This window comes from Phocoena phocoena, chromosome X (assembly GCF_963924675.1).
Source record: "Phocoena phocoena chromosome X, mPhoPho1.1, whole genome shotgun sequence".
NCBI lineage: Eukaryota > Metazoa > Chordata > Mammalia > Artiodactyla > Phocoenidae > Phocoena > Phocoena phocoena.
Window position 1 is genome coordinate 48,465,996 of NC_089240.1, and position 26,043 is coordinate 48,492,038.

At 38.4% G+C, this 26,043-nt stretch overlaps 1 protein-coding gene and 1 pseudogene across 3 annotated transcripts in view; both read left to right on the forward strand.

Annotated features, from left to right (window-relative positions):
* Positions 1–1,465: 1,465 nt before the first annotated feature.
* Positions 1,466–26,043, forward strand: part of KLF8 (KLF transcription factor 8) — a 64,634-nt gene continuing 40,056 nt past the window's right edge. For 2 of the 3 annotated variants that reach the window (XM_065900495.1, XM_065900497.1), the window contains exon 1: positions 19,033–19,104. In XM_065900495.1, coding sequence (XP_065756567.1) covers positions 19,033–19,104 — 72 coding nt within the window. Of the gene's footprint in view, positions 1,532–19,032; positions 19,105–26,043 lie in introns of those variants that run through there. The other variant, XM_065900496.1, reaches the window with a different exon arrangement.
* LOC136143089 (transcription factor Spi-C pseudogene) lies at positions 6,629–7,374 on the forward strand (annotated as a pseudogene).

Here is a 26,043-nt window from a genome sequence, read left to right on the forward strand (position 1 = left end):
CATCTCAGGGGTTTGAGGACTCTATTCTTAGAGGTCTGGTATTTGGGAGACTAAAAAGAATCTTTCAGTATTCACAGTTCCTTCATCCCCTCCTTCTTACCCTCCCACCCTTTCACCCTCACCTTCTTCCCTTATATCTTGCTAGAAAATGCCCCCAGTTCCATTCTCCTTTGCTCTTAGTCTCCTCCCTGAGAAGATACTGTGACTTCGTTGTCCTTGCTAGTGTCACAGTGTTACCATGCAGAGCTAGGACTGTAAATATTTTTCAGTTGCCAGCTTTCTTGCTTTTCCCCTTCCTTATTCCTCCCTTCCTATACAGCCCCCACCCCCAATTCCCACATCCCTTTCACCCTCCCTCAGCTTAACACGCAAACGGATAGGTGACCAAACGGTGTGCTTGCAAGCCTCTTTAAGAATAAGGAACTGAATTTGTTTGAGTTGTACCTGCTGCTTCTGGAGACTGCCGCCAGGGAAAAGACCAGAGCTCTCCACACTGGGCCCCGCCCCACCCCCTCCCTTCTCCCTCCTTGGTCTCAGCACCCCCCTTCTCCACCTCCTTCCTCTCTTCACTCTCCTCTAGTGTCCGCCTGTTCCTTTTAAGTAACTCCACCCTCAGGATAGTCACACCACTTCTCTGGTTCTAGCCGGGCAGGAGGCAAGTCACCCCACCCACTCGGGTTGCCCAGCTAGCACTGTCGGTACTGACCCTCATGAACGTGAGGTCCCCAGTGGGGCAACTAGGTGCACCCAAGAAACCTCGCTCTAGAGTACTCGCACAAGTTCTTGACGTTTTTTGCTAAAGCCCCTGTCCTAGACTGGGGTGCCCCTATGTGTTTCCACCAATCGTAGGCATTTGCCCCTCCCTTCTTTCTTTTTAGGAAGGCTTTGGAGTGTGCAGCAGCAACAACGGCAGTAAAGGGATCTTTTTGTGGTATATTCTCCTGGGTTCCTGTCTTGAAGGAGTCCTCCGCCTCAACTTTGTATTCAAGTAGTGCTTTGGGGTTTGGGCTGGTTTTCTTAGCTCTTAGCCCCGGCACTCTCCTCAAGGGTGTGTGGAGTTCAGAGGATGGGTGGAGAGTGGGTTTGGCCGGAACTGAATTGGTAGAGGTGAAAGGGGAACGGAGGATCCTCAACCTTGGCCACTTGGGCCCAGCGAACCCACTTTATTTTTAGCCGAGGAAAAGAGCTAAAAGAGCATTGCAGCAAGGGGAAGATTCTATTTAGGAAGTCGGTTTTTCTGGCTCCCCAGTTTAGGGTTGGATGCTTGAGAGCTTTGTTTCCCTTGTTTCGAGGGTGGTCCAGCTGGGTCTGAATCGACTCTGTCGGCTCTGGCCCTCCTCCTCATTTCCAGCCAGGAGAAAAAGAGGAGGTGGGGGGCCGAGAAAGAGAAGGCAAGAGCGAGCCGCCTGGCGCGCTGTCAGACAGGGGCGGGTGTGAGGGAAACAGCTGTCTTGCGATCAGGAGTATGAGCCTCTCAGAGGACCGCATGAGCTCCGGACACTTCAGGAGTCTCCAGCTAGTGACATGGGCGGTAAGTGACTCCGGAATTAGAACCCACCCAATCCCATCTCCTCCCTCTAGATTCTATCTCCCATCCCACCCCCACTCCTCACTTCTATAGGTTTTAGTAGAGGGAGTGCGGCGGGGGCGGTGGGGAGAGAAGGGTACAAACATTATGTGGAATTAAATGAAACTCAAGGGAAAATGACTTTGCTAAAGGGCTGAGCAAAGAGGGGTTCGGAATGGGAGGAGTACTTTGGGGAGCCTCGTAGGAGAAATGAAGAGGGGCACAAATGGATGGATTTGTTTAATTTAATCCGCCCTGGTTTGGTGCTTTCATTTTTCCTTCAGGGGTAAGGTTTGTCTTGACTTAACCCCACACAGCCAAAGTTGCTACCAGAGAGAACGGGATTCGGAAGGCCAACGTTCCAAGGTAACCCCCCTAAATAGTAGCAGGTACCTAGATATGCTTCTAAAAGGAAGAAGAGCAGGGGCTTAAGGTTTGAGCCGAGGCTATTGAAAGGCGAGGCCCTGAAGGCAGCCGCCAGGGAGGAGCTGCTTTGGGCGTGCCGGCTCTTTAAGGAGGGGCTGGGCATGGTTGGAGGAGAAAGCATAGGCCCTGCCCTGGCTCTTTAAAACGTGGCTAAGGCGGTTGGTTTGTCTGTGTAGGTGGAAGATTGGGCCGAATTGCTGGGATTGCTAGAGAGTATCGATTTGCAATGGTCACTTAGAAGAGCTGCCTTTTTGTGGGCTTTTTATGTTTAACTCTAAGAATTTGGGGAAAAATAAATCACAAAATAAATAAAACTTATTCTTTGGAAAAATAAAAAGAAACAGATGGTCAAGGGAATGATCCTTTATTTCCTTTTGTTCTGTCTACATTGTAAAGAAAAGCGTTTATTAAGCAGCAGTCTGATGGCACTCAATGTGATAATAACTAGGCAAAGAGAATAATCTCCAAATTTGGATTTGAAGCTGATGGAGACTATGATGGTTGGGGTAACAGGCAGATCTGCTTTGAAATCCTAATGCCACCACTTACTAGCCGTGTAATCCTAGGCATTGCTTTTCTCTACTAGAGAATGTGGAGTAATAATCTTAAAGATATTTGGGTAGATTAAATACCTTAGTGTATGTGACAGAGGCTGCCACTCCATGTATATCTTAGTTTCACTTCCTTTTCCTACTCTGAGACTCTTTCTTTGGAATACCGCTGATAGAATTAGTGTTTTGCTGTCCTTAAACACCTTCCAGGGGGTGAAAGGAGACCTTGGAATATTGAATTAGTTTGCCCAAAGTCTGAAGCTAGAACATAGGTTTTGCTTGCTACTGGTTTAACATTGTTCCCACTGGACTTTAGCACCTCTGAGAGAAAGGGACACTAGCGTGCCTTTCCCCTCATTCTTTGGACAACTTAACTAGGATGATATAACCAACAGGACCTTTGGACAACAGAAATCAGTGACTTACAAATGACCTCATCCCATTCTTCAGATTTTGGGGGGGCACCCTTATATATGAAGGTTTTTCATTTTTGGTGACTGTTGGGAACACAGAGAATGGGCTGGGAACAGTGTCTTCAGGTTGGTTTGGGGGGCAGACAGGCAGAAAACATAGGAAGGGAAGAAATATAAACTCAAAAGTAAAAGTGATAGATGAATCTAGTCCATCCTCAAGACCGGACTAGTTAATGACTCTATTTTCAGAGCTCTGGGGAGCCATAGGTACCTCTCATTAGGGCTTTCAGGATACATTGGAAAGAAAACTGGGGAAAAAACATGAACTAGATTACCACCACCATTGTTTCAACTCCCCCCAACCCCTATCATCCTAGTATATGCATTTCTGAAATGGGGCCCTTGTTGGTTCAGTTAATTGAATTCCAATAACCAAGTCACCAAGCCTAGTCTAGTCATCTTTCACCTCTCCAGATTGTGTGTATCTGGTGGTGAGGGAGATCAACCTTTTCTCATTCTGGCAGGGGCATTATTATTATGTAACACATTTATATATTCACCCTTGCCTTGAGTCAGTTCTAGTTTATTGTCTCACTTACACTGATGACAATAAGATTGCCTTTGGATATATAATTCATTTAGCAAATATGTGTTGGCATACTGTGTCAGGCACTGATAAAATTGTTAAAAACTCATTTTCTATTCCTCCATCTTAAATAACTTCTTTTTGCCCACCCTCCCATTTAAACCTCAATCTTCCTTCAAGTCCTATTTTAGTCCTTAGCCCCCACATAAAGTTTTCCTTATCTCCTCAGCTATTCCTTAGAAATTGTACATCACTGTCTGTTCTGCTCAGTGGATACTTATAAGTGAACTGCTTTGTAATGTACTTGTTTTTATGATTTTTTCCTTAAAACAGTATTTATAATATTCCTCTCATTATTAATCCCAAATCAAATGCCATTTGTATGAAAATTTACCTGATCCTTGCATATAGAAATAAACTCTTTTGAGTTTCCGTATCACTTTACCCACATTATCTGGAACTTACACAACTCTCTTCCCTGTATTTTGGTCATTTCTGTACATATCTAAGCCCTTACCCCGTTTCTAGACAGAAAGGTGCTTGAGGATATTACTATGATTGTATCTTCAAAGTACTTACCCAATTAACTTTCCCATGTAAACACGGGGTACATATATTATAGATGATCTTCTAAGATTTAGCTCCAAAATGTCATGTTTTTGTCAGTGAAGGAAAACTTGATTGGGATGATTGACCTAGATGATCATCTAGTACAGTTGTCATCTCATTACTAAGTAGAGTGTGAATGAATAACATTGCCATATCAGGTTCATTAGTTTATCCAAAGATGATGTGAACCCTTGTCTGATGTACTTTCTGATTCTCATATAATAATGTGTTCAATTCAGGTTGTATACCTGAAGTTGGGTTTTTGTTGTATTTATTGTCCCTAACTCAGCTTTATCATCTAACCTCAGTTTTCTCACATCTAAAATAATACAGTATTTGTGATTATAAATAATGTAAGTAAAACATTGGACTCCGTACCTAACTTCTAATATGTATTTCTTAAGTGGAGGGTCTCATCATTTTGTTACTTAGTTTATTTTATTTAAACATTGTTTGGTTTTTGGAAAAAAAGAAGGTAATTCAGTGAGACAGCAAGCTGGATTTAAAAGTCTGTAACAAGCTTGATGCTTTGTATAAAAAATTAAAGATATCTGTGTACTTAGACAAAATAGATGTAATGTGGGCAAAGCAAACTCTGGAAGTATTAAACACTTTAAATTAAGGAACTATAACCTAACTCTAGAGCCAAATCCAGGTATTTGATACCAATCCAGGTATCAAATCACTAGCATTTTGATATTTTGTTGTAACCTCAAACTCATCATTTCTAAAAGAGAACCCATCATTACCCCTAGAGTATTCCCCCACCTCTCATTCAAGACTTCTCCTTTTCATTTACCTGGTCCCGCAATTTACCATCATCATAATCTTGGTGAAGTCATTTAAACTCTGAACTTGAGTTTTTTCATCTTTACACTGAGGATAATAATAGAAACTACCTCATAGGGTTGCAGTAAGGAATAAATGTGCTAATTTTGTAAAGCACTTAGAAGAATGCATGATAGTGTAGTAAGAAATGGGGAAACATAGTTGTTGTGGTTCCCATATTCCATGTTCAAAATGCTGGCATCAACCTCTTCCTCAGTTTCCCTGTCTACTTGGTTGCCAAGAGCTATGTTTTTTTTTTCCCTTTGTATCTGGCATCAGTTCCTTTCTTTTTATTCTAATTACCACCACTTTAATTTAGTCCAGAGGTACAGCCAATTAGCCTACAGGCCAAATACAGCCTACGCATGTGTTTTGTTCCCCTTAAATTGATAAAACTTTCATTTAAAAATGAATTTTAAATTAATAATGCATTATACATCCCTCAAAATTTGAAATATACAAAGTGATATACAATGAAGAGTCTCCCTCCTAGTCTTGTCCCCTAGTTGTCTCAGGCAACTAAAGTTATCTGTTTATTGGAAATTCTTCCACAGACTTTTTTTTTTTTTTTTTTGCGGTATGTGGGCCTCTCACTGTTGTGGCCTCTCCCGTTGTGGAGCACAGGCTCCGGACATGCAGGCTCAGTGGCCATGGCCCACGGGCCCAGCCACTCCGTGACATGTGGGGTCTTCCCGGACCGGGGCACGAACCCGTGTCCCCTGCATCGGCAGGTGGACTCTCAACCACTGCGCCACCAGGGAAGCCCCTTCCACAGGCATTTTATGCATATCAAACAAATGAGTATTTTTTCTCCCCCTTTCCTTTTATACACGGATAGTAACACTCTCTGCATATGGTTCTACACCTTGCTTTGTCTACTTAAAAATATACTTTGGAGACCTTTCCATATCTGTATGTAAATAAATATCTCATTCTCTTGTGTGACTGCATAGTTTCTCACTACATGGATGAGCCACAATTTATTTAAACAGTTTTCTATTGAATGTCATTTAAGATATTTACAAACTTTTGCAGTGTTGTTTGTAATAACAATAAACACTGTATAAGTATGTGTATTAGTCTGCTAGAGCTGCCATAACAAAACACTATATAGACTGGGTCGCTTAAACAACAGAAATTTATTTTCTTACAGTTCTGGGGGCTGAAAGTCAAAGATCAGGGTACCAGCATGATCAGGCTCTGGTGAGGGCCCTCTTCCTGGCATTCAGATGGCTGCCTTCTCCCTGTGTGCTCATATGACCTCTTCTTTGTGCTCCTGGAGAAAGAGAGTGAGCTCCCTGATGTCTCTTCTTATAAGGACACTAATCCCATTGGAGGAAGACCCTACCCTTATGACCTCATTTAACCTTAATTACTTCCATAAAGGCCTTATCTCCAAATACAGTCACACTGGGGGTTGGGAGTTCAACATATGAATTTGGGGAGGGACACAATTCAGTTTGTAGCAGTAGGTCAATTTGCCCAGACCCACACTTTTAAAAAATGGTTGATTGCCAACATTTGAAAAATCATACTTTGAAGGGTGTTGCCAACCTGCGCTTGAGAGGGGAAAGTTATTTCCACCTGGAGTATACCTAAATGTTAGATTGGCCTCAGATTGACAGAATTGTCAATTTATTAATGAAGCATGGCTTGTTTTGAACAAGACAAGCTGGGTCAAGCATTTGAAGATGCTTTTGAAGTACTGAGGCAACATTCAACTGGTGATCTTCAGTACTCCTCAGATTACAAAAATTACCTGGCTTTCATCAACCACTGTTCTCATGTCAGAGGAAATTCCAACAGCTATGGTGTGCTGCCCACAGAGGAACCAGTCTACAATTGGAGAACAGTAATAAACAGTGCTGTGGACCTCTATTTTGAAAGAAATATTCATCAGTTTCTGTAGAACGTCCCTGAAAACCAGCTGGTGCAACCTACTCTTCTCCAACAAAAGGGAGGAAAAGGCAGGAAGAAGTTCTGACTGTTTGAATACCTTCATGAATCCCTGTGTAATCCCGAGATGGGTCTTGTATTCAATGGATAGATCAAACCAAAGGTATCTTTCAGTTTGTATCAAAAAACAAAGAAAAACTTGCCCAAATTTGGGGGAAAAGAAAAGGCAACCAGAAGACCATGACTTACCAGAAAATGGCCAGAGCACTGAGGAATTATGGAAGAAGTGGGGAGGTCATCAAAATCCGGAGAAAGTTAACTTACCAATTCAGTAAGGCCATTCTCCAAAGACTGTCTCCATCTTATTTCTTGGAAGAAGAGATCTTCTACTCACAGTATGTTCAACCTGATCAAGGATACCTCAGTTTGAATAACTGGAATACATATTATAATTATACATGCGCCATTTACCATGATCTAAGTCACCCCAATTGCTAAATATACTCTTATATATCAAAATTTTCTGGCATCAGAAATCCCTACAAGTTTTAAGAGTTTTCTCTGAAAGCAAATACTGAAAAACAAAACAAAAAAACCCAAACTTAATTATTGCTATCTTTTATGAAGTAGCATATAATCTATACTAACTTGGTGAAAAATTTTGCCAGTGAACAACTTTAAAATGATCAAGTCCCATTTGAAAATATAGACTAAATGTCCTTCCTTTTACTATTGTCTATGTAATACTTCCTTCTAGATTAATAATGCTAGTGGAGAGGCTTTGATTTACATATTGATGTAAACATTATTTTCCTGTCATACACACAGACAAAAAAAATCATTCTAACATGTATCCAACAGCTTTTGCAACAAAACAAAAAATGATTGCCTGTGATGGTGTTCCTGCTAAATTACATTCATGGCTTTAAAATTTTCAGTGACTAAAACTAGAACTACTATATGATCCAGCAATTCCACTCCTGGGTATACATCCAAAGAAAATGAAAACACTAATTTTAAAAGATATATGCACCCCAATGTTCACAGCTGCATTTTTTTTTTTTTTTTGGCCACACTGCTCAACTTGCAGGATCTCAGTTCCCCAACCAGGGATTGAACCCAGGTCTCTGCAGTGAAAGCGCAGAATCCTAACCACTAGACTACCAGGGAACTCCCATAGCAGCATTATTTATAATAGCCAAGATATGGAAGCAACCTAAGTGTCCACCAACAGATGAATGGATAAAGAAGATGTGGTATATGTACACAATGGAGTACTACGCAGCCATAAAAAAGAGTGAAATTTTGCCATTTGCAACAACATGGATGGACCTGGAGGGTATTTTGCTTAGTGAAATAAGTCAGGGAGAGAAAGACAAATACTGTATGTTATCATTTATATGTGGAATCTAAAAATTGAAACAAACGAATATAACAAAATAGAAACAGACTTAAAGATATAGAGAACAAATTAGTTACCAGTGAGGGGAAGGAAGGAGGGAGAGGGCAAGATAGCGGTGGAGGATTAAATGGTACAGACTACTATGTATAAAATAAATAAGATACAAGTATGTAATGTACAGCACAGGGAATATAGCCAATATTTTATAATAGCTTTGAATAGAGTATAATCTAGAAAAATATTGAATCACTATGTAGTACACCTAAAACTAATATAATATTGTACATCTGAAACTAATATTGTAAATCAACTATATTTCTATAAAATAAATAAATAAAGTAAACACTTTAAAAAAATTAAACATCATACTTTACTTAAAACTCTAGAATTCCAGCTTCTCTTAAATAATCAGAAGATACCAACCCGTATTCCCTCTTGTCAACAACTGCCTGGAGTTGGTGAACTGCTTCCTCCTTTCCCTTTTAGACAGGACATGTGTTCTCAGTTCACCATATTTCCTATCTGGCCTAGGTGATCTTAACCTGCCTGACCCCTCTAGGTATTGAGTTTGTGACACCTATGTAAGCTCTTACCATGATACACATAAAGTATTCCAATAGTTTCTAGTTCTACCTTGGTTCTTTGGCCTTCTCTATTCTGTAGACCACTGCCTGAATATGTCCTCTAAAACACATTTTAAAAATTATGCCACTTTCCTTTGCTCCACAATCATTTACTGGGTGCCTACAAAGTTCCAGGCATTATGCTAGAAGCTGGGGTTAGAGTAGTGAACAATTTAGATGGGACCCTTGCCTTCACAGAGTGTATAGTCTACTCTTCCTCTCTTCTGGATTTCCTTTCTGTCTCTTCTTGATCAAGCTTAGTTCCTCAAGGCTGACCTCACCACAGACCATTTCTTTGGAATTTTTTCTGACTATTCTACTTTCAGTTATCTCCTCTTGTAATTAGTGTTCCTAGCTTCAAATCATAATTAATCACTTTAGCATCTATTATCTTATAATATTTAGTTGTTATTGTTTTATGCATAGTTATGTCTCACTACATAGACTTGGCAGCTCAGATCTCTACAGGGCCCAATAAAATGACAGAAGCATGTCCTGTATAAAGGGGGCAGCCATTTATCAACTCCAGGTAATTTTTCTCTTGTGCCAATGTAGATTCCATGTTGTAAGATCTCTCAACTTTTTCAGAAATGAAATTTAAAAAAAAATATTTATTTATTTATTTGGCTGTGTCGGGTCTTAGTTGTGGCATGTGGGATCTTTCGTTTTGGTGTGCAGGCTCTTAGTTGCAGTGTGTGGGCTTCTCTCTAGTTGTGGCACATGGGCTCAGTAGTTGCAGTGCACAGGCTCCAGAGCACGAGGGCTCAGTAGCTGTGGCACGTGGGCTCTCTAGTTGTGGTGCACGGGCTCTAGAGCGTGTGGGCTTAGTTGCCCTGAGGCATGTGGGATCTTAGTTCCCTGACCAGGGATCTTACCCATGTCCCCTGCATTGGAAGGTAGATTCTTAACCACTGGGCCACCAGGGAGGTCCCAAGAAATGGAGTTTTTTAAAATAGAAATCTGCTTTTAAAGGAGAATGTAAAAAAAGAGAAAAGAATATATATATATATAAAGAATATATATATAATATATATATAACTGAATCAGTTTGCTGTACACCTGAAACTAACACAACATTGTAAATCAACTATATTTCAATAAAAAATTAAAAATAAATAAATATAGGGGTGAGGGAAAATAAAAGATTATCAGCTAATTTGATTTTATTTTTTTAACATCACAGTGAGAACCAGGCCAGCATCTGCAGTGGGCTGCCAATTTTCTCTATCTGACCTACACTGCAAAACTCCCAGAATGTAGAGACCAGGTGGAAGCTTGGTACTATCTGCTCCCCCTCTTGTATATATACACCGTATCTACTACAGCGTTGACTATTTAATAAGTTATCTATAAAGACTTGGTTATCATCAGTAAGTTCCTCTTTAAGTCAACTGTAATCTCCAATAATAATATAGCAGTTCTGTTTTCTCCTAATACCTAACATGTGCCTTTGAAGGCAATTATCAGGACAGCCTTCCTTTCCCTTACTTCCTTTTTTCCAAATGTAACCATCCAAATTCCTTGACCTAGCTCCATTTTTTTCTTTTAAAAAATTATCATTTATTTCTCTAGAGTTTCTTTCATTCTTTTCTGCAATTCTCTTCCATTTCATTTCCCTTGAAATACAAACACAAACAAGGTACAATATCCTCAGAAAGGTCTTCACAATACTGAAGAGAGACTTAACTTTTATTTATTTGAGGCTGATTATTCCAGCTCTGTTGTCTCTTTCTGTGCTGTCAATGATTTAGCTGTTTCATCTTCAATTAGAATAAGAATGTGTGATATGAATCTATTCATTTTCTTTTTTAAAAAACTAGTTCTGATAAATATGTACAATATAGCTCCTCCAGTTTTTTGTAGCGAGATCCTAGAATCAATATGGAGCCTTGAAAATAACAATAATGATTATTGTTATTGGTACCTTCATTTACATGACCTCTGTAGGTCCTATAAATTGAGATGGTCCAGGATTCTTATAAGACTTGGTGCTCTTGAGCCAGGTAGCTCAGGCAGTGAGTGGAGAGACCATTCAAAAGAGAAAGTCTCTGCCCTTAAGCACTGTACTAAGCATGGGCAAAGACCACTGTGTTGTACATTCTTTTTGGTTGCTGGAGTGGCACCATGTTTAATTTGTTGGAGGAGACTGTTGCATGAAACAATAGTATAAAGTAATGAAGTGGATTGCATGAGATTTTACATGATGGTGCAGAGCAGTGAGCTGTATTGCTGTGGCTTTTTGTCCTTTTTCTAAACCAATGCCTCAGTGACAAGCTGGAGCTCTGTATTCCTAGAGATTTTGTCTGATGATTAACATCACAGTTAGTGGGAATCTTTTAATATTCTTTTCAGATGTTCAATAGTAGAGCATACTGCTAATGTGTAAAAAATATCCAGTATTATTATTTTCAACATCATCAAACTATTTCAAAGTGCAGGATAGTAGCAATTACTTTAAGGGAGAAAAAGAGTGTTGCTATCAGACATCATCCCTGGATTCAAATCCCAGTAATTTACCAGCTATGTGACCTTGAGATTACATAATTTCTCTGAGTCTGTATTTATTCATGTGCATAATGGAATCAACAGTAGTACCTACCTCACAGAGATTGTGAAAATTAAATATGTCCCTTTGGAAATGCCATAGGAATGAAATGATATCTGGGATTTGCCTAAAAGTAGCTATTGAGGTGGAGAAGTGAGTTGGGAGTACACATGAAACAAGATTTTCCATGAGCTGAAAATCACTGAAACTGGGAATAGGTGGGAACAGGTACGTGGGATTCATCTTTACTTTTGTACGCATTTGTGATCATACAAAATAAAAAGTTTTTTTTTTAATGTTGTAGGAGTGAACTCAATTTTGCTTAATGGTTTGTGGAGAACTTAATTGTCTTTCTTGATATCAGCTTCACAGATTAAGCAGAAACTTGAAAAACTATAGCTCTTTCATAGATGTCCTCTGTCGTATATCATAGAATGTTATGGAAGAGATCTGAAAAGGGCTAAGTAGTTTACTCAAAATGACATTCCTAGATAACAGTGAACTAGAACCCAGGTCTCCAGCTCCTAGGTAAAAGATTTTCCCATTGTTCATGCTGCTTTCTTTAACTATAGCACTTTTAACATAAGTTCTATCAGTTTCTTGCATGTAAGATTATTTAAAAAAAATAAATTTACCTGTTTGATGGAAGACAAGGGAACTAGTTCTAGAAATCTGAGGTTAATTTATACAATACTTTTAAATCTGTTCTTTCAGTTGATCCTCTCAATGATCCTGTGAGGTTCACAGTGACCTTGTGAGCAAGAATTATTTCTACTGTCTGTATTAAGTGATGGGACTTGTCCAAAGTTATTCAACAATTTGGTAATTAAACTAGAACTAAAACTCAGGCCTGGAGTTCATTGAACCTCAAATCCACTAGTTTTAGACATTTATATAATTCCCTTTAGCTTTCTTCTTTTCCAGAATCAAGAATCTTAATCTCTAGCACATTCCAGGATGATTTTTCTTTCATGCATATTTGGGTTTCTCTGTGGAAAAGAAAATGGAGCTTAACATCAGCATCTGGGGGGAATGAAAGTGGCTGAAAGCACTGGAAGGCTTGCAGGTGATCCTGTAGATCATGAACTCATGTGAGAATGGAGATAAACATATAAAAATTCATAAGATTAAGTATTGTTATTGTGAGTGGTTTGGATCTTTAAAATGTGACTGTATGTATTGTACATATTTTTATGTACTTTAGTTTTGGATTTTCTGACAAAAGTATTCCTAAAAACTTATATGGAGATTTCACATTTACACCTTATAAAGAAATTTTATATGTGTTATCACGATGGTCTTCATAACAACCCTCTGAGGGGTAGGGCCAAGCTGATATATCTCTATTTTGCAGATGAGAAAATTGAGGTATGGAAAAGTCAAATGGCTTGCCCAAAGTCATACAGCTCTTTTCTGGTGTTTCTTATCACCTTATCTTTTTATTACCTCACATTACTTCACTGCTTCAAGCTTAGCTGGCTATTGTAGTAATGATGCAATACTGTTTCTTTCTTTCACATGGTATGTGCTGTCAGTCTTCAGTTTTTTTTGTGGTAATATGTTATTTCCTCTTAAATTCATGTTGTTGTTTTTTTAAAACATTTCAGTTGCCCCTACTGAAATCTTGCTCAGGAAAGCTGAGAAAACAAGCTGCAGGCATTTCTTGTCTTGGAGCCACTTCTGAGTACCTGCTCTGGTGGTGATTCCTATACTTTGGACTAAGTACCTCAGACACCCTCCAGATTTTGTGTATGTTGAGTCTCTTGAATAGAAAACTCATAGTGAGCTACCGGCTGAGATGCCACAAGTGGAGATTCTTTGAGTTTGGGTTGTCCAGTCGTTCCTATGGTGATAGGTATGACCCTGTTTGGAAGAAATGAGAGAAAATGGAGGATCTTGCAATCTCCTTTTATTAAGTATTTATTTTTCTAGCAACCATTTACCCCCTCCCCCATTATGTAATCTTCAAGCAGAGGTTGGCAGATCTCACTGGCACCCAGGTCATGGAGCATTATAGCTTCATTATAGCTCTAGACTGCTGAGGTTCATATCTCAGTTCTACCATTTACTAGCTGGGTGATTTGGGGATAAGCTACCTCATCTTTCTGTCTCAGTTTCCTCATTTTAAAGATGGGGAAATAATGTGCCCATTCCTAGAATTATGAGCATTAAATGAGCTAATATAAGTATTTGTTCTTTTAGCAGCACTGTACCTAGCACATAGTAAGTACTCAGTGACTGTTGGTAATTATTGTTCTTTTATCACCATTCTATTGTTAATGTCATGCTCAGAGTAGCCTCAATCTTGAAGGTTTTCCCAGAGACCCATTGTAAAACTTTTTATTCCCCTGGAAGTTATATAATTAAACTGTCTGAAAATATATGTGTATCTAGTTGTCCTTTAGTTACCTTTTTCTAATATAAAAGACATAAGAAATACTATTTTAAAAATACCTTGGGCTTCCCTGGTGGCACAATGGTTGAGAGTCCGCCTGCTGATGCAAGGACACGGGTTCGTGCCCCAGTATGGGAAGATCCCGCATGCCGCAGAGCGGCTAGGCCCGAGAGCCATGGCTGCTGAGCCTGCGCGTCCAGAGCCTGTGCTCTGCAATGGGAGAGGCCACAACAGTGAGAGGCCCGCATACCAAAAAATAAAAATAAATAAATAAAAATTAAAAAAATAAAAATACCTATAATCTCAAAACCCTAAAACATTGATTTTCATTTTTCAAGCAATTTCAGAATTTCTTATGGGTCAGAGGCTGAAAGTGCATGATTTCTCAAGATCTTCCAAAATAATTGACTTGTTGTCCTTAAACTTGTTTTTCTTTTAGCAAGCAGTTTTCTAGAAATAAGGTGCTCACCAGATTTGGGATATTAGAAAGTAGTTTGGGAGCACTGTAATTTGAGTTAGAGGATAAGAGTTCTGGTTCTGACTCCATCACTGCTAAAATATGTGACCTTGGTCCTCCAAATTCATTATCTGTAAAATGGGAATGATATATGAAAGTTGTCCATTTCCCTAAAGCTATGTAGATGCACATGAGGGATTATTATTTGTATTGTCAACATGCTCTGTCTTGTTAAGTACTAGGTACCTTCATAGGTCAGTGTCAGGATTCCCAAAGCTTTGCTTTCTTTTTTATTGATAGTTGTAGGCTCCAGTGACTCTGCTCTGCTTCCCTCCTTAGAGGCTTAACTTCTCACTTCATCCCTAGACACTTTTTTCCTCCTCAGTGCTGGCCAAAGAGTGGGATGCGTTCTTACTAATCAGTCACCTGCTCCTGTCCCTTGGAGGCACTGTTCACTTTCATAAAACAAGCAGCTCACTGTGGAAAACAGTGGGTAACAAAATAAACTTTGAACATGACAAAGGTAGTATAATCTTATGAAATTTCTATGGTCATGGTCCCTGAAGCATCGTTTGTGAGGTTCTACATATATGAGATGTTGACCTGCTGTGGATAGGGCTCAGTCCTCGCTCTCGCCTCCTTTATTTCCTCCTCCAGTACTCCCTTCCTTAGAAGAAGGACCAAAAAGTCCAGCTTCTAGACCTTTTTTGGGTTTTTCTGGCAATGCCACTCGGCATGTGGGGTCTTAGTTCCCCAACCAGGGATTGAACCCCGTGGCCCCACCACCACCACCGCCCTGCAATGGAAGCATGGAGGCTTAACTACTAGACTGCCAGGAAAGTCCAAGAAAGTCCAGCTTCTAGACACAAAGGCTTGAAGAGACAACTCAAGCAGAATAATGGTTATTATCTTAAGTAGGTAACTTGCATTTCTGAAGCTCTCCTGCCTGTGTGATTCACACCTCAGTGGCCCAGGACATACCCTAACCCCGTTTGGGTATTTCCTGACCAATTATCTCACAGTTTCTGAGCAGCTGTCTAGTCTCAGACACTTAGAATAGCAACTCCAACTCTAGAGGAAAGCAAAAGGTTTATAAAGCCCTTTAAAAATATCCCTGAGCTTTCTTTAACTGTTCTGTAAGCCCTAATTTCCTTCTGTTTTACATTTTGTCTGGCAAAATATTAAAGTAAACATTTTTTTTTAAAAAAGAGAAGCTTATACACCTTCCTGATAGCTTTCCCTTTACTCATTTTTTACCAACATTTAAAGTGTTATCCTGGGTTATCTAATGGCTATTCCAATTGGCTGTTCTATGGAGAGTACGTTAACCAGAAATGGCTGAGACATTCCTAATTGTCAGCTATCCTCCTTGTGCAATTTGACTAAAATATTTGTGATATGGGTGGGACAAAAAGTATTTTTCAGACTCCTTGATTATTGCTATTAAATAATATTATTTTATATTATAGTATTTTGCCATTAAATAACCACTCTTATTCCCATGATCATTCATTCACTGGACATTAGCACATTGTATGGAGGAAGTACTCTGCTAAAAGAAAGGGATACAGAGAAGAACAAGATGAGGTAACTATTGTGGAGCTCACCTTATGGTAAGGGAAACAGACAATGCCTGTGTGCCAGGTACTGTTTTAAACATTTGAACACATATTAAATTGATAAATCCTATGAGCTGGTACTATTATTATTCCCATTTTACAGTTAAGGGAACAAAGGAAAACTTGCCCAAAATCTTATTGTTAAGAAGTTGCAGAACCAGGATATGACCCTAGGCAATGTGATATATGGACTAGAAGGGGAAGTGGCTGCGAGTTGAAGGTCTAGGTTTAAGAGATATTTCTGAAGTAGAATTTATGCTGCTGATAACCAATTGGCTGGAGATGGAGAGAGAAGGGTCAAAGGTGACTGACCCTCAGTCACTGAGACTGAGAATGTGTTGACAGTGGTGCTAAACAATTTAGATTGTAAATGTAGGAGGTGGAGAAGGTTTGTAAGCACGTTGAGTATAAACAACCTGTCTGATTCCTAGGAGCTATTCTTCTGGGCCAGAGAGAAAGAGAGATTCTGGCCATCAACAATAATAATTGTGGTGATGATAACAATAGCTAATTATATTGAAAACTTTTTATATGCCAAGAACTATTTTAGGTGAGTTTACATGTACTAATCCATAGAATCCTCTCATTTACCCCATTAAATCAATGTCATTTCCCCTACCTCTACGCAGGTAGAGAAACTGAGGTTCACAGGGGCTAAACATCTTGTCAAAGTCACTCTGCTTCCTCAACCCTGTTGTTTCATAATCCATAGGAATTGAGGAAGACCAGATAGGAGAGGGCTCTTGTAAGTTGTCCTGGCTAGAAATAACAAGGCTTGGTTGAACCCACGTCCCCTGCATTGGAAGGTGGATTCTTAACCACTGAACCACCACCAGGGAAGTCCCCTCCCCTCCTTCTTAAAATCAGAAAAGGCTGCCCTCTCTGGCATCTCATACTTCACAGTTAATTACACTTCAAACATCTCTCATATATAACCTCTCTAATTTTCTTTTATTCTTTCCCACTCTTGTCCAACTCCTGTACTTGAGAAAACACACTTCATTTTCCTTTTCTGTCATTCATCAAAAACTTTCAGAAATGTATTGAACACCTACCATGTGCCAGACACTATTCTAAGCCCTTGAAATACATCACTGAAAAAACAATCAAAGATGAAAATCTCTGACTTCAAAGAGCTTACAGTCTAATGGAAATTAGAGTTTTCTGCATCTGACTTCTAGTGTGCTTATGCCTTACTATGCTTCTTCCTTCATTAACCCTAACCCCTACCCCTAAAAAGGCTTCATAGAAGCCTTAGGACTCTGCAGAGAACAATTTTAAATCTTTTAATTTTAAGTTGAGGCTTAGAAAAAAAATGCCTTGACAAAGATTATAGGATATAATTCCTGGGCATCTAACTCCCAGGTCAGTGCTCTCTGCTATACTTGCTGACTCTCCATGTCTGGTTGACCCAGATTTAAAACTGATAACAATGTGCCTAGTATAAACTCTGACATGTAGTAATATGCATAAATATTTAGTGAATGATGAATGTATATGTGAGCAGTTCTACTCATATACTTAGATCGAAGAAAAGAAATTGTTTTGAGATAAAATTGGAGATATTTTAGAGTGTCAGAATTCTCCAAATTCTTTGATTGTGGTTCAGAAATTTTCCTCATAATCTCAATAGAAGATTCATTGTGTGTTATTGCCTATCTAATTATCTAATTAGAACTGGTTTCCTCAATTCCTGACAGTTAATAAATAAAGGAATTATTTATAAGTTCATCTTTTACTTTTTTGTGTGACTGTATTATAATTTGTATCCTTGCAGGTTGTTCATTTGCTGTATTTTAACTACATTAGGTCTTAAAAAGGATATTGTGAAGTGACCTGTAAAATGAACATTTCTATGGGTAAATGTAGTTGACATCCAAAACAATTAACTGATTTATGGACTGTCTTTTGAAATGCAACCAAGGCATAAATGAGGAAACTAATTGTAATTGACTTGGAGACAGTGTAATCTGAAATCTGACCAATTAAGTCAAAAGCAAGCTATGAATTCATCTTTCTTACCCAATGTTTTCATCTCTGATGAATGTAGATAAATCAAAGGAAATCTGGTTGAAGAGGTGCTGGTAGCTACTAATGATGGAAATGATTGTGATGGTGTAGGGCAGCTGAATGAAGCCACCAAGTGTTTACTTTCATAAGAGGAAAAAGTAAACACTTGGTGGCTTCATTCAACTGCTCTATGCCATCACAATCATTTCCTTAACTTGGGATTTCTGGTTTTCTTTAATTAACAGTAATCTTTTGATGTTCCAACTACCTGCCCTTTGTTGCAAAGCTCCTATATATCCTAGCTCCCCCCTCACCTCCTCAGAGCAGTTCTCTCAGGGTTACTTGAGATACTGCATCCTGGGCTTGAAGTCCTAAAATTTCCTGCCAAATAAAACGTAACTATCAACTTTTAGGTTGTGAGTATTGTTTTAGTTGACTATATATATATATATATATATATGGATAGAGAGAGAGAGAGAAAACTGAATCACTGTGCTGTACACCTGAAACTAACATGACATTGTAAATGAACTATACTTCAATTTAAAAAAACCTAAAAAACAGAAAAGAAAAACAAAATAAAAAAGAGGAAGAAGTATCTAAAAAGGAAATTAAAAATTGCTTATATTAACCCCACTTGGCTTGTATGTTTAAGAGAAATAGGAAGATAAAATGCTTCTTTAGAGAGATTCGGCGCTGATGTGTAAGCAAGTTCATTAGGGTAAATATCCACACAGGAGCATGGAACTCTTTAGAATGAGAACTAGGCCAGGAAGGGGAGGATTCTGGAAACTATGTAGCTATGATGATATTCCTGTGAAGGTAGTACTAGTTGGACAGGTTGGAAGAAACAGATTCACATGCATACAGGATGTGAAAGGAGGAGGCAGCTAGTATTGCTGGGGACCAGTCAGAGCTATCTTGGTGAGTAGAATATGTAAATTAGAGCGTTGTCCAAATACTGACTTCTCAGTATCTAGTAAGTCCTGAAAAATAATGTTCATAGAATACAAACAAGAGTAACCAGGCGTAAATGGCATACTGTATGTGTATAGTGGGTTAGATTTTATTTTTAAATTATCTTTCCCTTGATTCTTTTCCAGATATGGATCAACTCATAAACAACTTGGAGGTCCAACTTAATTCAGAAGGTGGCTCAAAGCATATATTCAAACAGGTCAGTTATCAAGAAAATGAGATACTAATATTGAGCCATAATAGTGTTGAGTATCTGGTAACTGTCATAGAGCTGAAGCTCATTTTTCTTTCTAACAACATGTTGGGAGCTGAGAAGGGGTGAATGAAGGGAGGTTTCCAGGAGGTACCTGGATGCCTGGGTTTCTGGTTCAAATAGGGAGTAAATCTGGCGTAAAAGAAGCATAGCCTTTGGGATCAAGGCTATAGGGACAAGATTACACACTTCGTAGACAACAGCAGTCATTTATCTAGCACTAGTTCATATTTGGGGCACTCTGAAGACTAAATGCAATGTCTTATTTAATCCTCACAATAACTGTTGGGTAGTGTGTTAGTCAGGGATCTCTAGATAAACAGAACCACCAGAATGTGTATTTCTCAATTTCTCTCTATCTATAGATATACATAAACTATGTATCTATCTATATCTATCTACTGTATCTATATCTATCTGTCTATATATATAATTAATATATATATATTATATAAATATATATCTTTACATATAAAATAAAAATATATCTATATCTATAGATCTATCCAAATATATCTATATCTATCTACCTATCTATAGAGAAAGAATGTTTAAATATTTATTTTATTGAAGTATAGCTGATTTACAATGCTGTATTAATTTCTACTGTACAGCAAAGTGATTCAGTTATACATACATATATATATATATATATATATATATATATATATATATATTCTTTTTCATATTCTTTTCCATTATGGTTTATCACAGGATACTGAATATAGTTCCCTGTGCTATACAGTCTTTGTTGTTTATTCCTGCTATATATAATAGTTTCCATCTGCTAATCCCAAACTCCCAATCCATCCCTCCCCCACCCTCTCCCCCTTAGCAACCACAAGTCTGTTCTCTATGTCCCGGATTGATGCCCAGGAGTGGGATTGCAGGATCATATGGCAACTCTATTTTTAGTTTTTTTGAGGAACCTCCATACTGTTTTCCATAGTGACTGCATCAGTTTACACTCCCACCAACAATGTAGGAGGGTTCCCTTTTCTCCACACCCCAGAGAGAGAAAGATTTTAAGAAATTGGGCTCACATGATTATGGAATCCTAGTGTATCCAAAATCTGATGGGGTAGGCTGCCAAGCTGGAGAGCCATAGAAGTTTTACAGTTCTAGTCCAAAGGCAGACTGTTGGAAGAATTTGTTCTTCCTTGGAGATCAGTCTTTGTTTATTGAAGCCTTCAAGTGATTGGATGAGGCCAACCCACATTATGGAGGGTAATCTGCTTTATTCAAAATTCAATGATTTAAACGTTAATCTCACCCAAAAAAACTTCTTCACAGAAACATTCAGAATAATGTTTGACCAAATATCTGGGCACCTGGCCCAGCCAAGTTGACACATAAAATTAACCATCACAGATATGTATTCTTAATGTTCCCATTTTACAGATAAGAAAGTTGTGACCTTGGTCATTCCCGAACAAGGATTCAAAGCAGATTACCTGGTTTTTACAGCTAAGCACTCTGTGTTAGATGTTGAAGTCCCATCTTGCTCACGGTTGAGTTCTAATGTTATTGCATAAGTGAAAACCAAATACAGTCAAAATTATCCTTGAAAATCCCTTAAATTGCCTGTAAAATTGAGCATACAATTTTGTGTATCCAGTACTGATCTGTTTCTTTACTTAAGTCACCAGATAAAGTATCTGGCTGATATTTAGGGGTCATATTTTAGAAAAAAAATGTTTTTAATCATTAAATGCTTTGCCTTTGGTGTACAATTGAATTTGTTTGTTACATGTGCATATGGATGAGATGCCCTTATACTGTTTTAATGACATTAAATCCAATGCAATGTCTTATTTACCTTACTTGTAGCTGTTGCCATTTAGGAACTATTAGCACATCAAAAGTTGCTAATTATTGCAAAACTTCTGCTGGTTGCGGGTGCTTTGTTGTAGTAAATACTAAGAGGAAGCTGAGTATAAGTGTTAGATAAAAATCGATTAAACTTGTAATAAAAAATTCAGTGAAATGTTGTCAAGCATGTATAGCTATCTTATTTTGAAATCTCAGTACACCTAAATACAATTCAAAAAATGTTTTTCCATGTGTTAAGTAGAGTAAGGTTCCAAAATTTGAGGTCACTTTGAAATTAGTGCAATGTATAGAAAATTCTGGATAGTAGATGATCTAAGCATTTTTTGTTTTGTTTGTTTCTTGACATTTCCAAGATATCTTGTTTTTAGTAAAACTGGGGTACTTGTGGTACATGACCAGAAAACACTAACCATGTCCCAGGGCCAGAGCTTGTGTTCTATAACAGTACAATGTTATATTGTACTGGCAACATCTTAGTGGGCAGAAGCCTCCTAGTTTGGTTCATTACATGATTTGTTTATGTCATGAGGTAGGATTGGTGGATGGGTGTCCAGCTCAGTACACACATCCTGCTCTCACTTCTTTGAATTCCTACATCACCATACCATATAATGAATGAGTACTTGCTTGTCACCTGCCCTTTGTTTATGGTTTCTGATTATTTCCCAGAAGTAGGATTTCTTGGAAAAAATGTACGAGCATATTTAAGGTTCATATTGTATCATACATATCTTCCCCCCTCCAACTTCATATTGTTAACATTTTGGCACATATTTTCACATAGTTGAATATGTTCTCTCTCTTTCTCTGCCTCTCTCTCTGTGATTCTCTCCCTCTCTCTCTCTCTTTTTCACTTATTACCTTTGAAAGTAACTTGCATCAAGAAACTTCAAGCCTAAATAATTCATCATGCATCACTTACAAATAATGACATTCTCCTACATAATTACATCAATACTAATATACCCAGGAAAATTAACAATGTTTCTATAATATTACATAAATGGGTCATTCATTTCTCAATGGTTCTCAGTGCCACATTTTCCCATACCATTCTTTCTTTCTGGAATGTGTTTCATTCAGCCTGTTTAATTTACCATATCGCACACTTTCTGTAGGACCCAAATTCTAATTTCATCTCTTCCATAAAAAACTTTCATTGATAACCCCAACTCTCACTAATCTCTAGTGCCCTGAACTCCTGGAATGCTAAATTATCTGTATCAGTCACTCAACGTGGCTCTGTTTATTACTTGTTTTCTAATTGTCAAGAGCTTCATGTAAATATCTCATTTACACAGTGATATTCTTTGTCTCCCAAACTTCAGTTACTTGTGTACCACTTTCACAATTTCTGCCATATCTTTATCATCAATATTATTTACTTACTTAAAAAATTAGATCAGTAAAAATAAATAAATACCTATATTAGTTTTGTCCTAAGCAGTCTGGAGAATTTTGGGTTTGATGTGGGGTATTAGTTTCCTAGGGCTGCCACAACAAATTACTGCAAATTGGGTGGCTAAAAACAACAGAAATTTACAGTTCTAGAGGCCAGAGGTTCAAAATCAAGGTGTTTTGAGTGCCTCAAACCATCCCAAGGCTCTAGGGAAGAATCTGTTCCTTGCCTTTTCCACCTTCTGGTGGATGCAGATGTTCTTTGACTTGTGGCCTCAGCACTCCAATGTCTGCATGTTTCTTCATATTGATTTCTTCTCTGAGTTTCTATGCGTGTCTCCTCTGTGTGTTTTTTTTTTTTTTACATCTTTATTGGAGTATAATTGCTTTACAATGGTGTGTTAGTTTCTGCTTTATAACAAAGTGAATCAGTTATACATATACATATGTTCCCATATCTCTTCCCTCTCGCATCTTGCTCCCTCCCACCCTCCCTATCCCACCCCTCTAGGTGGTCACAAAGCACTGAGCTGATCTCCCTGTGCTATGCGGCTGCTTCCCACTAGCTATCTATTTTACATTTGGTAGTGTATATATGTCCATGCCACTCTCTCACTTTGTCACAGCTTACCCTTCCCCCTCCCCATATCCTCAAGTCCATTCTCTAGTAGGTCTGTGTCTTTATTCCTGTCTTACCCCTAGGTTCTTCATGACAATTTTTTTTCTTAAATTCCACATATATGTTTTAGCATATGGTATTCATCTTTCACTTTCTGACTTACTTCACTCTGTATGACAGACTCTAGGTCCATCCACCTCATTACAAATAGGTCAATTTCGTTTCTTTTTATGGCTGAGTAATATTCCATTGTATATACGTGCCACATCTTCTTTATCCATTCATCCAATGATGGACACTTAGGTTGTTTCCATCTCCTGGCTATTGTAAATAGAGCTGCAATGAACATTTTGGTACATGACTCTTTTTGAATTATGGTTTTCTCAGGGTATATGCCCAGTAGTGGGATTGCTGGGTCATATGGTAGTTCTATTTGTAGTTGTGTGTCTTTTATAAGGTTATTTATTATTGAATTTAGGGCCTGCCCGAATAATCCAGGAGAATCCCCTAATCTGGGGATTAGGACATGAACATATCTTTTAGGGGAACCATTCAGCCCACTACAATGTGTTATGTATATACTTTTTCTAATATGTAATAAATAAATATATAACTATTTAAATAAAATAATTTATCTATGCACCAACCAAAAACAATCTTAGATGCTCTGAGGAAGAAAAAATGTTTCATCTTATTATCAAATACCTAATACACATATGCATACATGCATACATATGTATATACCTATATATATGCATTTCTGACCTCATTTTGCCTGGATGTAGCTGCTACTATGCTTGATACTTTTTCCCAGTCCCTTAGGATTGCCTACTTCATTAGTTTGTACAAATTGATTAATTCTTTTGTCTTATAGTGTTTAATTTCCTGATGCTATTGTGATGGTGGGACGTAAAATTTGAATTCCCTCTAGGTTTAGATGAGACCTAACTTTCTAATAATATCCAACTCCATCCACCTCTCCTTTCTCTAATACCCAAACACATGATGTCCTTATTGGAGAAGGACTGGAGATTCAGAGGGTTAAAGTGACTTTTTATTTAAACAATGAATGTGCACATATATGTGCATACATGTGTACCTGGGCATGAAAATGATTAGTCTAAACCCAGAGCAAAGCTAGAAGAGACCTGTGTACAAGAGCAACTTTCCTCTTTCTATTTGGGAGGAGCCTGAGCTTTATCTTTTTTTTTGGCTGCGTTGGGTCTTCGTTGCTGTGCGCAGGCTTTTCTCGGCGAGCGGGGGCTACTCTTCGTTGCGGAGGACGGGCTTCTCATTGCGGTGGCTTCTCTTGTTGTGGAGCATGGGCTCTAGGCGCATGGGCTTCGGTAGTTGTGGTACGTGGGCTCAGTAGTTGTGTCTTGCGGGCTCTAGAGCACAAGCTTAGTAGTTGTGGCACACGGGCTTAGTTGCTCCGTGGCATGTGGAATCTTCCTGGACCAGGGCTCAAACCTGTGTCCCCTACCTTGGCAGGCGGAATCTTAACCGCTGTGCCACCAGGGAAGCCCTCTGAGCTTTATCTTATTACCGTCACAATACTCCTTCCTCTCCTTTCCACCTGCTGTGCTGTCTGGAGTATTTTATTCTTTCATTTTCTTTCTAGCCTTGCCTTCCCACTTTCAAGCTCTAAATCAGAGCTGTTTTAAGCAATGGATTTCCCTGACCCTCCACCTCCCAAGGCCTTTCTACCTATCTTCATCAAATGCTCAAGAGCTTAGGTAATTGTGAAATTAACCACCTTTTCTCTGGGTTTCTTTCTAGAATTGAAGGCAGTAGGTGCCTTTATCCAACCTCTGTGGTGATATATCAATAAATAACTCTTTTTTGTCAACTCAAATTGCCTTAAAGTCTGATTAGAATTCTGGACATTTGAGAGGAAGGACTGTGGAAATTAAAACTTCTCTGCAAATTACCCCCAAGTTTCTGTATTTTTCCCATACCTAAGCTCCTTCATATACTCAGAAATCTTTGAAAGCTGCAGCCTGAAGTTTTAAAATATCTAATGGGTAAAGTATTCTCTTTATTTGAAGAGGGAGAGAGAGTTCTGTACTGACTGACTACAGAACACTTGAAACCTGAAGTCATCACACAATACTGAAAATTAAAAAAGTTGATTTAAAGAGAAAAATCTGATGACACAGCTTTAGATCAATCCTCAAATGAGTTTTCAAAGCTGTGGTAATTTTATTCAATGAAAAGTGGAATGGGGAGCCATCTTGAGTCATCTTAGTGAGAATTCTTAAAAATCTCTGAAAGTCTAGGGCTGAAAACATACTCACTTCTTATGTTATATCTTTTTCAGAACCTTCAAGTATAGTATGCTATGTACAAGGAGAAGGTAAACCAGATAGTCTGTGTTTTTTCTTTAACCATAAGGATAGCTATATTCAAAATATGAAAGAATTCAGACAGTATATTGAAATTCTTATTAAAATTACTTTGACCGTATTTAAAGAGAAATCTCAGTGCACACAAAAATCATTCACTATAGTAATATGTAGATATGGAATGCTTATCCTATTATGTTTTCATGTCACAAAGCAAGTAACGGTAAGGTAAACCTTGAGAGCCGCTTTCAAGCACAGTCTGTTCTCTTGAGGGAGCATACGTGCAGAATACAGTATTCACAAGCCGGAGAATCCTTGCTACAGGCTGGATTCACTTAGGCATAACAGGTACACTTGAAAGTGATATGGACAGAACGAAATATGTGATGATATGATTTGAGGAAGTTACCATTAAAACAATACAACCCAAACAACTGGTCTTCCAACATTTCTTTTAAAGTCATGTGGACCTAGAGTCTGTCATACAGAGTGAAGTAAGTCAGAAAGAGAAAAACAAATACTGTATGCTAACACATATATATGGAATCTAAGAAAAAAAAAGGTCATGAAGAACCTAGGGGTAAGACAGGAATAAAGATACAGACCTACTAGAGAATGGATTTGAGGATATGGGGAGGGGGAAGGGTAAGCTGTGACAAAGTGAGAGAGTGGCATGGACATATATACACT